Source organism: Lepidochelys olivacea, assembly GCF_965140295.1.
Source record: "Lepidochelys olivacea isolate rLepOli2 genome assembly, chromosome: 1".
Classification (NCBI taxonomy): domain Eukaryota; kingdom Metazoa; phylum Chordata; order Testudines; family Cheloniidae; genus Lepidochelys; species Lepidochelys olivacea.
Window position 1 is genome coordinate 260,080,187 of NC_140411.1, and position 14,393 is coordinate 260,094,579.

At 47.8% G+C, this 14,393-nt stretch overlaps 1 protein-coding gene across 2 annotated transcripts; it reads right to left on the minus strand.

Annotated features, from left to right (window-relative positions):
- Positions 1 to 770: 770 nt before the first annotated feature.
- Positions 771 to 12,937, minus strand: CBX7 (chromobox 7). Of its 2 annotated transcripts, none has more exons than XM_084647470.1 (6): positions 12,706 to 12,937; positions 10,302 to 10,345; positions 6,353 to 6,418; positions 5,697 to 5,763; positions 3,893 to 4,229; positions 771 to 1,799 (listed from the first exon to the last, which is right to left on the minus strand). In XM_084647470.1, the coding sequence occupies exons 1-6, from the start codon at positions 12,772 to 12,774 to the stop codon at positions 1,642 to 1,644; spliced, it is 741 nt and encodes a 246-aa protein (XP_084503596.1). In that variant the 5' UTR covers positions 12,775 to 12,937; the 3' UTR covers positions 771 to 1,641. The 2 variants fall into 2 exon arrangements, with proteins under 2 accessions (XP_084503596.1, XP_084503597.1); XM_084647471.1 differs by having other exon boundaries at positions 1,791 to 2,799.
- Between the last annotated feature and the right edge of the window lie 1,456 nt (positions 12,938 to 14,393).

The window sequence follows — 14,393 nt, forward strand, 5'->3', positions numbered from 1 at the left end:
GAGGTCACAGATATGGTAAGTTGAGGAGGGAAAATATAAGTAGGACACTCAGTCCAAGAGTCCTTATCACTTTAGAGGATAAATTAAAAGTTAAAAAATGTTAGAAGTCTAGTAGACTCCTCCCAGCCCTTATGCTATTCACTTTTGCCCTTTAAATTTGATCAGAGAGCAAAAAAAACTACCTAAAAGTGGAAACTGACCAGCTAAAGTCCAGTTTCACTGCTTACTTCTCATGCATCTGGCCTCTGCCCTTATCTGCAGTTTTCAAGCACTGCCAGGCAATGTTTCAATCCCTCTATAAGCCATTCTTCCCAAGAAGAGAGCCACCCTTTTCACTGACTTAGTAAAGCATTTTCAGGACAATATTTATATACAGTCTGGGTTTGGTAAATCTTTTAGTACAGGGGTTCTCAGCCTGGGGGGAATCCTCATCCCCCAGGGGGTGGGGTGGGGGGGTTACATATAAACACCTTTCTCTTCCCATATTTCTAGATCATAGAAGGGTTCTGGGAAGGTCTCTGGATAGAGAAGAATGAGTACCACTATGTTAATATATACAGGTTTCAGAGTAACAGCCGTGTTAGTCTGTATTTGCAAAAAGAAAAGGAGTACTTGTGGCACCTTAGAGACTAACCAATTTATCTGAGCATGAGCTTTCGTGAGCTACAACTCACTTCATCGGATGCATACCGTGGAAACTGCAGCAGACATAGTTTCCACGGTATGCATCCGATGAAGTGAGCTGTAGCTCACGAAAGCTCATGCTCAAATAAATTGGTTAGTCTCTAAGGTGCCACAAGTACTCCTTTTCTTTATACAGTTATCCTCCTAAAGGGCAATTAAGTTACAGTGATGCCTTTATTAAAGGCTCAGAAATCTAAAGTAAGCATGTGTAGCTAATATACCACAGCTAGGAGATTACAAAGCTATGTGTTACAGGATAAATGGATCATGCAGACAAGGAAGACATCCCTTCACTCTTCATGGAATCACACTGTAACCATCAGTCCCATTCATTATTTGCCATGGAGTTTCCTACCTTCCCAGGCAAACAGATTACCTGCAATACCGCCACAGATAAAACATTTGGAAGGGAGGAAGCTTGTAACAGACTTGAGTTACCTAAAGTGATCGGGTCCATTACATCTCACTGCATTAGCTGGGCGGGAGGAGGAAGATGGGGAGGGTGATGTCCAGAGGAAGCATCTTTACCCAAGGGACAACAACTGCAAATCAGGGAAGCAAGCAATAGATCCAACCCCTTCTTCTCCGTGTCCTCTCTCACCCTAAATGCAGCTGTCAGAACTAACAGAGTAAAGGAAATACATAGAGAAAAAAGGTTCTCAAAATGCCCTACCAGGGGAGTCTTTGCCAAGGAAAGGGGTATCAGTTTCTCAGACGGACAAAGCAACAACAGACAAGTATAACAAACAAAAACACGGGCACCGCGTACATTGCCTTTCGTTTTTGCATATCTGAAGGGGAAAAGAAAAATCAATGAGACTTCAGTAAAAAAATCAAACAAAAAAAAACCCCTCCTCTGTAAACATTTTTTAAAAGAAACATTTTGGATATTTTTAAAGAGTGAAATAATCACCCCACCCCCAAAAGAATCTGACTAGGAACATTAAAAATGGAGATTCAGAACTGCACACTTCGGTCTCGGAAGAAGCCCTCGGCCACTTGTGCTTCTCTGAAGGTCACGGTAATGGAGTTCGCCGTGATGTCTGTCACTGTCACTTCGCTGGGGGACAAGGTGGGGATCCAGGGGAGGCTGCCATCAACTGCATCCATGCCTACTGCAGAGGGGGAGGTGGATAAGAGCACGTTAGAAAAAGAATGAAGGGCTAACAGAAGAGGAGCACCCTTGCTGGCTATGGGTGGGTGACATCAACCTGTGCCAAGTTTGCACATGCTCCAAGGCACTGTAGGTGTCTAACCCTCCCACACAGAAAGATAATAACGGGACATTGAAAGGTGAGGGAAAGAAGGGAGAGCGTCAAGAAGAATGACAGACACACAATCAACTGTGCAGGCTGATACTACAACAGCCCCCCAACAGCACCACCATGCTTACAGGTCCACCAGCATTTTCATTATACATTCCCCACCCTCTTTCCAAATGGGAGTCAAAATATCCCACTTTAGGGGAAACATCTGGAAACTGGATCTCAGCCCACTAGGTCTCCTGGTTAGTGCACGTGTTCACTGTAGTGTAAATTCAACCCCCACCCCAACCAATCAACCCAAATAAAAAACAAACAATCAGAACTCATTTTTTTTCAAGCTCATCCCCGATACCCCATGTTCCCTGGGCCTAAGGGGGCCCTAACAAACTGAGGATTTTCCTCCATTGTACCTCCAAATCCAGCCAAGGGAAGGGCTGGATGTGACTCTCTCCAAAGCCCATCAATGCCACTTCTTTGGGGGTCCAAAGGTTTCAAGAGTCTTCCTCTTTGCTCCTCCCCACCGAGGGGAGGAAGCTAAAAACATCTACTCTCCCCTGGAGCTCCTAATCTCTACCACTCAAAGTGAGGGACCCAAATACCCCCCACTTCCACTTCCCCACAGTGTAAAAAACTCAAGAACAGATTGAACAAACCCGCACCCAAAGAGAGCCACAAAAATATATGGAGAGGGGAGGGAAACATCCCCTCTCTATTACTTTACCTGTACTGCACCCTGTTGTCCCACCTGGGTATGGAATGTGGACCCCTTAACTGGGCATTTCCTGGCTTCTGTCTCAGATATCTGAGGTGTCTCTACTCTCACCTCGGAAAGAGTCCATTCACCCAGACACTAACCGGAATTCCGAATGTGCACACGTCGAGGGGAGAATAGAAAAATAGTTTTACATTTCTCTAGCACCTTTCATCCTTCAGATCCCAAACTGCTTTACAGACTGCACAGCTAGGGATCACATCACCCACCATCAATATGCAGCACGACAGCCATTCTGCATTGGTGGTGCTACAGGACAGTCGTGGAGGGGAAGTTGAGTACTTTCTCCAATTGAAACTAGAAGGGAAAGTTTAGATCGCCAGAATCTAATTAGCCCCATGGTCCAACCTAATTCTAACTTGGGTAACACCTTGCTCCTACCAGGAGTGCCATGACATTGATTTTACATCTTGACAGGAAAACCGCACCTTCAGAAGCTCAAACTATGCAAGGGTAATGGGGTTTGCTACTGACTCTGAAGGATATGACTCCTGAGATGCCATGAGCTCGCCCTGCAGCTTCCGGGGTTTGCCTGGCGGTCTGCAATCCACTCACTGCCCTACTTAGCTTATGACATTTGATGAAATTCCAGTGACCTTTGCACCCCACCCTCAAAGCTGATGATTTAGCACAATATTAATGTAAAGGGATTTTGGGTGGCAGAGAGGAGGGCAGGGTTCCCACTGACATTTGCACACATGCCTCAAAGTGGCACTGCGAGAGGATGATGAGTATGTGAATTTATCCATTTTAAGGTTCCCTTTATCAGGGTGTGGGGAACGACTATATGCTGGAAAATGACAAGACAGTTTCTCACTGCAACAGACAGCCATGTCATCCCTCTGGAAAAGCAGTGGGGAAGAGAAGCAGCACTAGCTTTCACATGCACTCTGATACTATGATGATGGTCACCAATATAAGAACACATAGGTGGCAACACCACAGAAGCAGACTGATAGATTAACCGAGTTATTCATCCAGACAACTTGCAGAGGTGTTTGGGGACAACCTTGCCAATTATAATCTTTGCACACATTGTAAAGAGCTGACCCAAAACCACACTCCCAGGATGCAGTAGGCAAGGAGGAAGAGTGTGTGTCCAGTAAACGAAATCAGACAGCATCACGCTCATGCCCCTGAATTCACAGTCAAAGGGGGTCCCTGGCCTTACCTTCTTTGCTAGCATGCTGCGTCGCATCCCAGTCATTGGGAGTCTGCCTAGTTTCTAGTGCCACTGACTCCTTCAAGAAGAACTCACGCCTGTGGTTACGGCTCTCCAGGCTTGACATGCGTGGAAACTTCTTCCGCGACAGCCGGAGATATTTCTGGTTCTTGCGCTGCTTCCGGAGTGGGAATGGTAGGACGCCTCCCCCACTCTTTTCAGATAGCTCCGTCTGTCCTGGCTTGGCCCCCACCAGATTGCTTCCTCCTCCAAATCGCCGTGATAGAGAGAAACAGAGCTTCTCCTTTCCCTTGTGGGCACTCCTCAGGTCCATACCGTAAAGCCTCTGTGAATGGGAGCGGAGCAGAAAAGCCAATCATCCCAGAGTAACAGAACTAAAGCACCTGTGTGTTTCAATGCCCTTGCAGAGACAGAACCATGCTAAGAGGAAGGGGAATAACTGTCTACAGGTGCCTAAATGTCTAGGGAGGAGACAGCTGTACAGCAAGGTCACTGAGCAGAGGGAAAGCTTGAGATGAATGCATCAAGTCAACAGTCCCAACAGCAAGAGCTGTTACTGTACAGCAGGGGTTCTAAAACTGTAGGTCGGGACCCCAAAGTGGGTCGCAACCAGGAAGTCTGAAGCCCAAGCCCCACCTCTCAGGGCTAAGATTACATGCCCCCTGCCCATGGCAGAAGCCCTTGGGCTTCAGCTTTGGCCCCCACCACCCAGGGTGACAGGGCTCGGTCTTCAGACTCTGCTCCTTAGGTCATGCAGTAATTATTCTTGTCAGAAGGGGGTCATGGTGCAATGAAGTTTGAGAACCGCTGCTGTACAGAATAGTCTCTTGAGACAGCCTGGTCCATCCCTAGGCACTGGTCTAGGTGTCAGGAGACCTGGTTCCACTCTTGTGTCTTCTAAATGACCTTGGATAAGTCACTTCACCCCTCTGTGCCTCCATTTCCCCTCCCATCTTTTGTCTGTCCTCTAAGGTCTCTCACAGGGTGAATCCAGTGAGCACACAAACAGGTAGCATCTCTTTTATGCCAGAAATCTAATTGTTTAGGTACTTACCTGGCCCTAATTGCCCTGCAGGGCACCTACAGCCATCCCTTCTGCACAGTGGAACCCACTTGCCCTAATCTGATTCCTCCACTGCCACAACGACCCTCTACAGGCCAGCTCCATCTGAGCCTGAGCATGGTTTAAGTTTTGCTGAAAATAAACATTAACACGGAGGCACAAGCTTCACTGGAGAGCTGTTTACAAGACAGAATATCCAAGTGCTCGCCCAAACCCCCTCCATCCCTCAGGTAGGGATAATCTCCAGCAGAGGGATGCTCTCAGTGCCCTCTCAGAGCCTTAAGCAGCAAAGAAAGGGGACATGTGCACATTAGAACAAGAGATGTTTAACATGCCAGCTGACACATTGTACAATCCTTGCATACACAGGGCACACTCTAGTTTTAACACGCGCTAGCCAGTTTCTGCCACTGCTGCAACGCTAGCGCGAGCCCTGCCAACACAAGTTTGCATATCCAGCCTGGGAGTATAGGCACGCCCTCGATGGGAATGCCTTGGGTTCATTTCAATCCGCTAAGTGGGTCAAAACTGCAGCTTGCCCTGTCTACACTAAGATTTTAAAGCGTGTTAGCTATTATGTTTGAAACCCACCACCTTTCTTCCTAGTACAGATAGTCAGAGGATATACCATTGCAAACAGAAAGTCAGCTCCACCCTGGAAGATCCATAGACGCAGTACCAAAGGGGCTAAGGATGGGAGAGGACACGCCAGGAAGAGTGAAAGGTTACCTGTAATAAGAGGCGCTTCGGTTTAGGCCCTCTCTTCCTGTATCCTGATGCACGGTCTCTCTCTTCCCTGTAAGGAAAAAATGTGAGACACAACATGACAAACTACAATACAGAACAACACAGCTCAAGGCCCAACTAGGGCTTCCACTCTCCGTATCTAGCTAGTTCCCTTAATTCCTTCACCAAACCCCACAGGCCAGCATCATGAGCGAGGAGAAAACCCCAGAGCTGCTTCTTGTGGGAGTAAAAACCTTGTTGGGAAGGAAAGGTCACAGCTCAGTTGATCTAGGTTGGGATATGGTGCCTCTAGGTCACCTGTTTATATCCAGCCCAGGTGGCAGCAACTGGAAGTTATTCACAATAGCTCTCCAGCAGCGTTTGGGCAATGAGAGGAGAAGTGTCCTTCTCAAAAAACCGCCATGACTGGCACGGACTTCTTTCTTGCCAGTCTCAGCAGAGTCCCAGGGCTGAATAGGCCATGGAGAATGAACCAGACATTCCAAGAGGCTGCCACCCTTGATGGCGACTGAGGCATATTGGCAGGACAGGAGAGATGCTTATGCCCCTGCTATGCCCATTCTATGCATACAGGACTTTTTTATTTTAAGTTTGCCTCGGGGGGGGGGGGAGGGGCGCGGGGGAACGAGCCCTCTTACTTCTCTTCATAAGCCACTACCAGGCGAGGATCCAAGATGTGATCCTCCGGCTCCCATGTGCTGTATCTGAAGAAATAAAAATGAATATATTTTAAAAAGGCTTCAGTGAAACATTTTCTCTGCAAGGGCTGCTACTGGCATTGCTGAAGCCCTGGAACCTGCCTCCCATGCATAGATTGCTCCTCAGTGGGAGGTCAGGGATCAGCCACACCACTTTGAGCGCTTTGGGGACTTCCCATCACCCATTTTCACATGTGCATACACCCCCCTGAATCAGTCTAAACCCTACATCATCCACTCTTTGTGAGAGAAGAGAGAGAGCTTCCCACCACAGGCCCCCTCAAAACCTCTCAAAGTCAGCAGGAGCATCATAAACTACTCCCACCACTGAAGGCTGAGCAAATCTGCTCTGCAGTGCTGCTCCCAACTCGGGGAGCAAATCCAGCTCTCCCCCTTGGCAGAGCACTAACCACTAAGGCAATGGGCCCGGCTGGATGGGATTTTCAAGAAAACAGGACACTCGAGATTAATAGAGTCCTAAGCAGAAATATTAATAAGTTAACAACACAGGTGAAGAAACAATCTCGGATTATTGAAGATGAAAGGATTATAACAGCTGAATGGATTTTTCACCACAGATGCCGATTTAAAAAAAACAAAAACACACACCTAGATTTGGGGCCTAAAGTAAGTTGACTGTGAGCCTTCAGACCTTTTGCTATTTCTTATGCACCTAACTCCTCCTACAGGTGACAAGACGCTGATCAATTAGCTTTTATACACCAGTTCTAGACTGGGATAAGAAAAAAAGGGATGCATGCATATTGTTTTCAGCGGCACAGAAACTATCTAACATAAGCCAGGTGTTATGAGGGGGGAGGACTGGAAATAGTGCTTCCGAACTCGGCACCCAGAAAACAGAAGCTAGCCTTGCAGAGCTGCAGAGCAGAAAGGTCATCAACCCGTCTTCCTCCCTGACTGTTATGCAGCTGAGACAGGAACTAGGGGTTAGGTGTGGTATCAGCGAAACACTCTGACTATGGGGAAGTCCTTAAAAACCGCTTTCAGAGAAGAGCTAGAACATGGAAGAGCTAAATGCAAGAGAACAATTCTGGAAGGGTTACCACTCGCAAAGGTCATGTTTGACTGGGACTGGGGGTGGTATACATCTGGAATGCCCATCCCACCAGGGAGAAGAATATAGCTCTAGAACAAAATGTTCCAGAGTGATTTATTTTCTGGACTAAAAAGGTCTAACACCCATGCAGCGGGGCACACAATCTCATACATTCCTGAAGGGGAGAGAGAAGTGGTACCAAAAACCACAAGCAGCGCAGTGGTGTTTGTACAAACATCTCTGAAGCAGAGCAGCAAGCCAAATTATTACAGAAGGGTCTGGTTTTTGGATGAAGAGGTGTATATTGTGCGTGTGGTTCTGGAACATTCACTTCTGAGGCAGAAGAGAGTACCAAGATAGGGGAGATTCCCGAGGATGATTCTAGAAACCCTAATGTAGATTCCTCAACAAGGGAGAAGGACAGGTATGAAACCCAGGAATTCTAAGATGTGCTTTATTCCAGAAGGTTATGGACAGGGCACAGGGTTAAGAATAGACAGGCCTTCACCATTCCCTGTTAACTGACTCTTCCGTCCCCTCTCACTCCACCATCACCAACTCTCCCCCATCTTTTCACTCAAGCCTCCTGCAGCAGTCTCTGTATGCGCAGGCTGTCAAAGTCAAGATGTTATCCATGCAGAGGAAGGTTCCTTTCTCTCCCTTCCAGAAATTTCGGCATTCGTTTTTTACAGAGGAGGGAGAGAAAAAATCAGCCAGAGGATTCCTTTTCTGATGGCAGAGGAGGAGGGGGATTTGTTACAAAAAACCTGATGGGTGTTTCCTTTTCCTCTGCAGCTCAGCTCCCTGCTCACTGCAGTGACAAAACACTGCATATAAAAAAAAAAAAAACCAACATGGTGCAATTTGCGCCCCACACACACACACACACACACACACACACACAGAGTCCAGGCTGCAGCAGCAGAACTGCAGAGAGAGCACACACTCTGGAAAACACAGATCACATGATCTTCCTTCTCCCCTCCCCCACCTCAAACACAAGTTGTAAACAAGCTTGTGGCTGAGTCAGATCTGTAACCCTTCCAGTCCCTGCCTGCAGCAGCACAGCCCAGTGATTTGATAGGTGTGGCAAATTAATGAGGGAAATTTGAGAAGAGTACATGGAACACACAGGAAAGAAGCAAATGCACTACTTGTACCCGACCCTTTACCCCTTTCCATCAACACCACAGTGGGAGTAATTGAATAACGGGTAAAGGAGATCAGAAATGGCAACACACACACACACAGGAAGAGAAAACCAAGATGGGTAGGGGGAGACGGGATGTGCTGGAAGGCTAGGATGTAAACACCTAAGTATGCTGCACACCTCTGCATGTACAGAGCATTCAGAGATCAAGACAGAGACTGATAAAAGGAAGGAAGAGAGTTAACAACTGAAGCATTTAGGTTTCAAGCAATGCTAGCTCTGGAGAGAACAGGTTTCAAAAATGTGATACCAATCAACAGGGTTTGATATTTTTATGTTTTGAGGTGTTATGGCAGCAAAACAAGGAATCCTCTCGCCTCTGAGCCAGGAGGCTGTGAGGGTTCAAATGCCCATGCTAGGATTTTGTTTTGTTGCGGATCTCAAGGTCTGGGGGAAAGGAAGGAAGGAAGAAAAAGACAAAAGGAGGTAAGTGCTGCACTGTCCTTCAGAAGAGCTATTAGACCAAACTCAGTCCACCCATTCCTACTGACTAATGATCAAGCAGAAGTGAAATAGGCACCACTGGAGTGACTGCACTTGTGGAAAGTAACAGGGGACAAACACCAATGTTCTGTGCTTCTAGCAGTGCAGACATGCTACCAATCTGAATGCCTGAATACAAAAAGCTGAAGTTAACTCTAAAGTCAGCAGGTCCACAGAAAATGGCTTTGGTGCTAAACTGCACTATAGAGATTGGTACTCAAGTGCACAGGGTTAAATTGATCACAGAATTTATAGCCAGGAAGAAAATCTCTCTTCCCACACCAACCAAAGAGATAGGGACTGTATACACGCACACATACACCTGGGAAGTGGAGGTTGGGGGGGTGAGACAGGGCATCTGGGGATGTTTAAACTTCTTTTTAGACGAGTGAAGACAGATGTCCATAATCCTTTTAGGCAGGCAGTTCACACAGTAATAATTTTACATAATGCCTTTCATCTTACAGCATTTTACAGATTGTTCCTTGCCAAAAAAGTCACTCCCAATTGAAATGCAGCCACTTCTGGGGAAGACTAAACTAACTACTAAAATAATTTAGGACAGGAACAGAAATATACCCTAACCAATGGAAAATAGTGGGAATCCTCAAAAGGCAACACAGAGGACTGTGACCAGTAAATCTGAGTTAGTGCCTCTTCTCTCATGAAAGGAAATCTTTAATTATAAGAGATAATGCTCACAATTTGTGTCTTATCCAAAAGGAAGCACTTCTAGATGCAACCCACCCTCTAATAATATGTTGGGGGGGGGTGTCTTCTCAGTATTGACCTGGAAGGAAGAACACCTCCTACTGAATGTAACACTTAAAACCCTAGCACCTGGGTTTCCCTTGGAGTTTTCCTGTGTAAGATGGATAGACTGGAAGTAGTTAGCAAGTGAACAGTTACAGAGGGGAGAGGATAATGGAAAGAAGAGAAACAGGCAACTGAAGGATATGGGCCCATGCTTCAGCCTCACCAGTCATTAAGTCAGTCAGGAATATGGGTACATAGACTTTGTTTGGGGCTGTCTGTCTTTTTTGGAGCAAGGCACAAGAGAACATATGTTAATAACATGGGGAGCAGAAATACAGCCAAAGCCATTACTGACAAGCGGGGTGGAGGGAGGAGATACTTACTTTGGGGGCCATCCTTTCCACTTCACCAGGTATTCTACTTTACCCTAGAGAGAGGGAAACAAAAAGAAGAGGTAAGCCCTGCAACCCAAAATGGGTACTACAGGAAGAGGAGAAACTGTGTCAAGAGAATGCCCTTTGTTCTGCACTGGCAACAGCGCGCACTGAAGAGCTTGTTCCCCATCACCACCTTTAAAAAAAATTAAGCCTTTTCTTCAAACTGAATAAATCCACAGATTTCACAAGCAAACGCACACGTATTCCTAGTGCTCTCAAATGACCCTACTATCAACCAGGGAACACAGCTCTGCAGGTGCTTCAAAAGTGACTAATGTACTAGAAGGCGGAGCCCCAGCAACCCTCCAACAGGCATACGCACAGCTCCACAACTCATGAGCAACCCTACAACAAGTCCGCATGCATAAACATGATGGGAGGAAGACTCATGCCAGGAATGGAACAAGTGTCTGAGGGGCTAGTTATAAGAAGCCAAAAGAAATACAAAATTTTAGAAGCTATGAAATGCCTCTTTGGCATGTCCCCTTCCAGTTGCTACATGCTTTACCCAAACACTGTCCCCCTCCATCCAAGCCACTCAACGTTCTGACCTGAACAAACAGCAATTCAAAGCTGAATTTAAAGGTATCCAATTAGTTGTTCACTATATAGGGGGGAGATGGAAGAAATGGGAGAGTATGGAAATCAGTTCAAGAGCCCTGAGTATGTGTACAGCTGATATGATATTTGAGTAATAATAAATAACAGCATCACTTTACCCTTAAAGTTTGCCTGAAGTGTGGTGTGTACACACATATGAAGGCAGGGCATCGAAAATATACAAATTAAGATACACTTAACATACACAATGGGTTGTAGAAGGAAGGGAGATCATGGAATTGATTTCATTTTCTTGAAGGGGGGTGGGGGGGGTTCAGCTTTCAAATATGTGAAAAAAAAATACTGCCTTATAAGATGCCTTCCACTGAAGGCTCTCAAGCACTTCGCAGATGTTTATGGGTTAATCCTCACAATATCCCATAAGGTGGTTAATACCCTCTCCATCCTCATTTTACAGCTGTGAAAACAGTCACTAAATTCAAGACCAACATTTTCAGGAGTGTCCATTGATTTTGGGTGCCCAATCTGACACATCTTGGCATGAATTTCAGAAGTTCTGAGTACCCACAATTCCAATTCAAGTCAATGGGAGCTCAGCACCCCTGAAAAAATTCAGAGCCCCCAAGCATCCAAAAACAGTACCTAAAATTAGAGGCAATTTAAAAAGGGGGGGGGGCAAAATAACTTGCCCAAGGTTACCAAAAGAGTCAGTGTCAGAAGTAGGAACCCAGCTCTTTCAACTCCTGCTTCTATCATTTAAGCACAAAGCCATGCTTTCTTATACAATGATCCATCCTAGAGTCCCACATCAGCATTTCAAAACAAATTCTGCATTCATCGCACTTTTTCAATCACCCCATCATCTACAGAAGTGTCCATTCAAACCACAAGTATAGCTCAGCACCTAAGAGTCAGGACATGGTTCAAAAATGACTTGTCTTAAGGTAGCAGAGGTGAGAGGTTAAACATGCAGCCATCTCTCCCATGTCCATCTGTGCCTTTCTCCCCACACCCACATTTTTCCAAAAAGAAATGAACCCTTACTACAAATTAAGATCCTCAAAGAATTGAAGATATAAGCCACACTTAAAAAGACTTGCATCCACAGGCATGAAAAGTCAGGAAGGGGAGGTCAGGAAATTTGGCAAGGTGGCCTATTCTTGACCAGGTCATTACTCATTTAAGGGGACGTGGTAAAAGAAAAAGATGACCTCATTGTGGGAGGTGGAAAAAGGGAAGAACAGGCATGGGTCCTCTTTCCCTTACAAGCCTCACATCTAGCTATTTTTCTCTCCACCCCCGAAAGGAACAGCATGCAGAGACGCATGTATGGAAATGGTACCTGTCCTCTCTATGGGACGCTGGAGGAGTAGGTGATGGTGATCCGCACCATACAGCTCTACTTGTAACATGGTGACAGAAAAACATACCCATGTCCTGCAGCACTGGGGCTTGACAATGATCCCCTTCACGCCCCCTGCCCGCAGCATGGTGCTAGTACCCATCACCACGCCCCCCCCCCCCCGCGCATGCAGCATGGCTGGGGGTACATACTGATGCCCCCATACCCGATGCCTGCAGCATGGGGCGATCCCAGTGTCCACCACACTCCCTACAGCACAGAATATGTACGAGAGGCAAGACGGGAACAGGGCCCCTGCCCTCCTTCCCTGCAGCGTGGTGCACGAATGGGAGAGATTACAGGCAGTAGGCTCTGGAGCCCCCCCTGCCTGCAGCAGGGGAGGGCGAGGTGGGGAATAGATGCTGGTGCCCCCCGCCCCCTCCTCACCTTCCTTATGCGCTTCTTCCTGATACTCTCCACCGCAAAAACCTGCTCCCCGATAGCAGAGAGCTCCATGCAGGGGGAAGGAGGAGGCGGCTGCTCCCCGTTCCGCTGCGGGGGGACTGGCTGCAAGAAGGCGGCGGGTGCGGTGGTGGCTGCTGCCGCTGGTCCCTGTCTTACTCACGCTCACACACCCCCTCGCGCTCAATCACGCCGCCGACAACGTTCCATTTTAGAATCTGCGCAACATTTTCCCAGGCGCGCGCGAGCCCCCCCCACCCCCTTCCGCGGGCGCGCGCTTTGCCGGGTCCCTCCTCCCGCCCAGCGGATCGTGAATGTGAGATATTTCCCGGGCCTTCGCTCGCTGTTCCCGATGGGTCTCTATTTGGCGCTGACTAGACGGCTGAGGTTGAAGGGTGGGGCCTAGGCCAGTTTTCTCTGGGGAGCCCGCTGAGCCCGGAGCTCCTCTACTCCCAAGCTGTGTAAGAGGAGCTGGGGGAGCGAGAGGCATTGCGCTCCCGATCCTCCCTGCCATAGGTTGTACCCCCTTCTAGGAGATGAACTGCCCTTGTTTGGAGGGGCAGAGGGCCCATGCAGTGTGTTCCTCTCATAATTGGAAGATGATGGGGAGGGGGATCAAGCAGATGGGGATGGAGTGCCTCACCCCTGTCTTTCCCCTCCAGCAGTTCTCATTCCATCTGAAAGCCCAAGAGCAGCATTGCTGAGCTCTGGGGGGTGTAGAGCAGGGTAGGGTTCTTTTTTACTATTTAAGAAGAGACCTTAAATGAGGAAATGCAGTGCAGTAGGCGGATAGTGCACCGGACTGGAAGCCAGGAGACCTGGGCTCTGTTCCCAGCTCTGCCCCTGATGAGCATGTGGAAGTAATGCTTTCTATCATCTCCATTAGGCTAGCAGGCACATTCTATCCTGGCGCACAATGATCTGACCTCAGCTGTTCACGCTTTTGTCACCTCTCAGCTAGGCTACAATAATGTGATGTATCTGGGCATGAAGACTTCAGCTCTCAGGAAACTCCAACTAGTATAGAACATTGCAGTGCATCACCTCAGCAACACGGGCAACTGTGAGCACATCACACCTGTCCCCTGCTCTCTACCCTGGCTTCTCAGAGAATATCGAGTTGAAGGTCTCAGAATTTATCTTCAAGATGTTCCACGGCCTGTGCCCAGGATATCGAAAAGACAATCTAAAGTTACAGGATGAAGACCATGGTTGACAACTTTGCTTCTCTGACACAATGGAATCTCTACCACAAGGGTAAAGTTTGTCTGTGCAAGAGACAGAGTTTTCTCGGGGGTCAGTTCAAGAATGGAATGAACTCTGAGGGCCATCACAAACCTCATCGCCTTCTGCTCAAAGGGCAAGGTGCATTCTTTGACCTTACCTTCTTGAATATAAACACATAGCTCTCTGTGTGTGTGTGTGTGTGTGCGCGCGCACCGGCAGCCCTCCTATCAGCTCTCCCCACTGCCTCCAGTGCCTCCCGACCACTGGCGGGCCCTGTGGATCAGCGTCTCCCCCCGCTACCCCCTAGTGCCTCCTGCCCACTGCGCACAGCTGTTTGGAGGCTGGGGGCAGGGGGAAGGAGCGAGGACGCAGCGTTCTTGGGGGAGAGAGCAGAACTGGGCGGGAAGAGGTGGGGTGGGGGTGGAGCGGCAGTGGAGCCTTGGGGG

Excerpts from the sequence above, each read along its gene's own strand:
- CBX7 (XM_084647470.1), bottom strand. The coding sequence starts at position 12,774 with ATGGAGCTCTCTGCTATCGGGGAGCAGGTTTTTGCGGTGGAGAGTATC. Across the intron at positions 5,764-6,352 it reads GTAGTGGCTTATGAAGAGAA|GGAAGAGAGAGACCGTGCAT; the intron begins GTAAGAGGGCTC and ends TTTTCCTTACAG. Across the intron at positions 1,800-3,892 it reads GCAGCATGCTAGCAAAGAAG|TAGGCATGGATGCAGTTGAT; the intron begins GTAAGGCCAGGG and ends CCCCCTCTGCAG.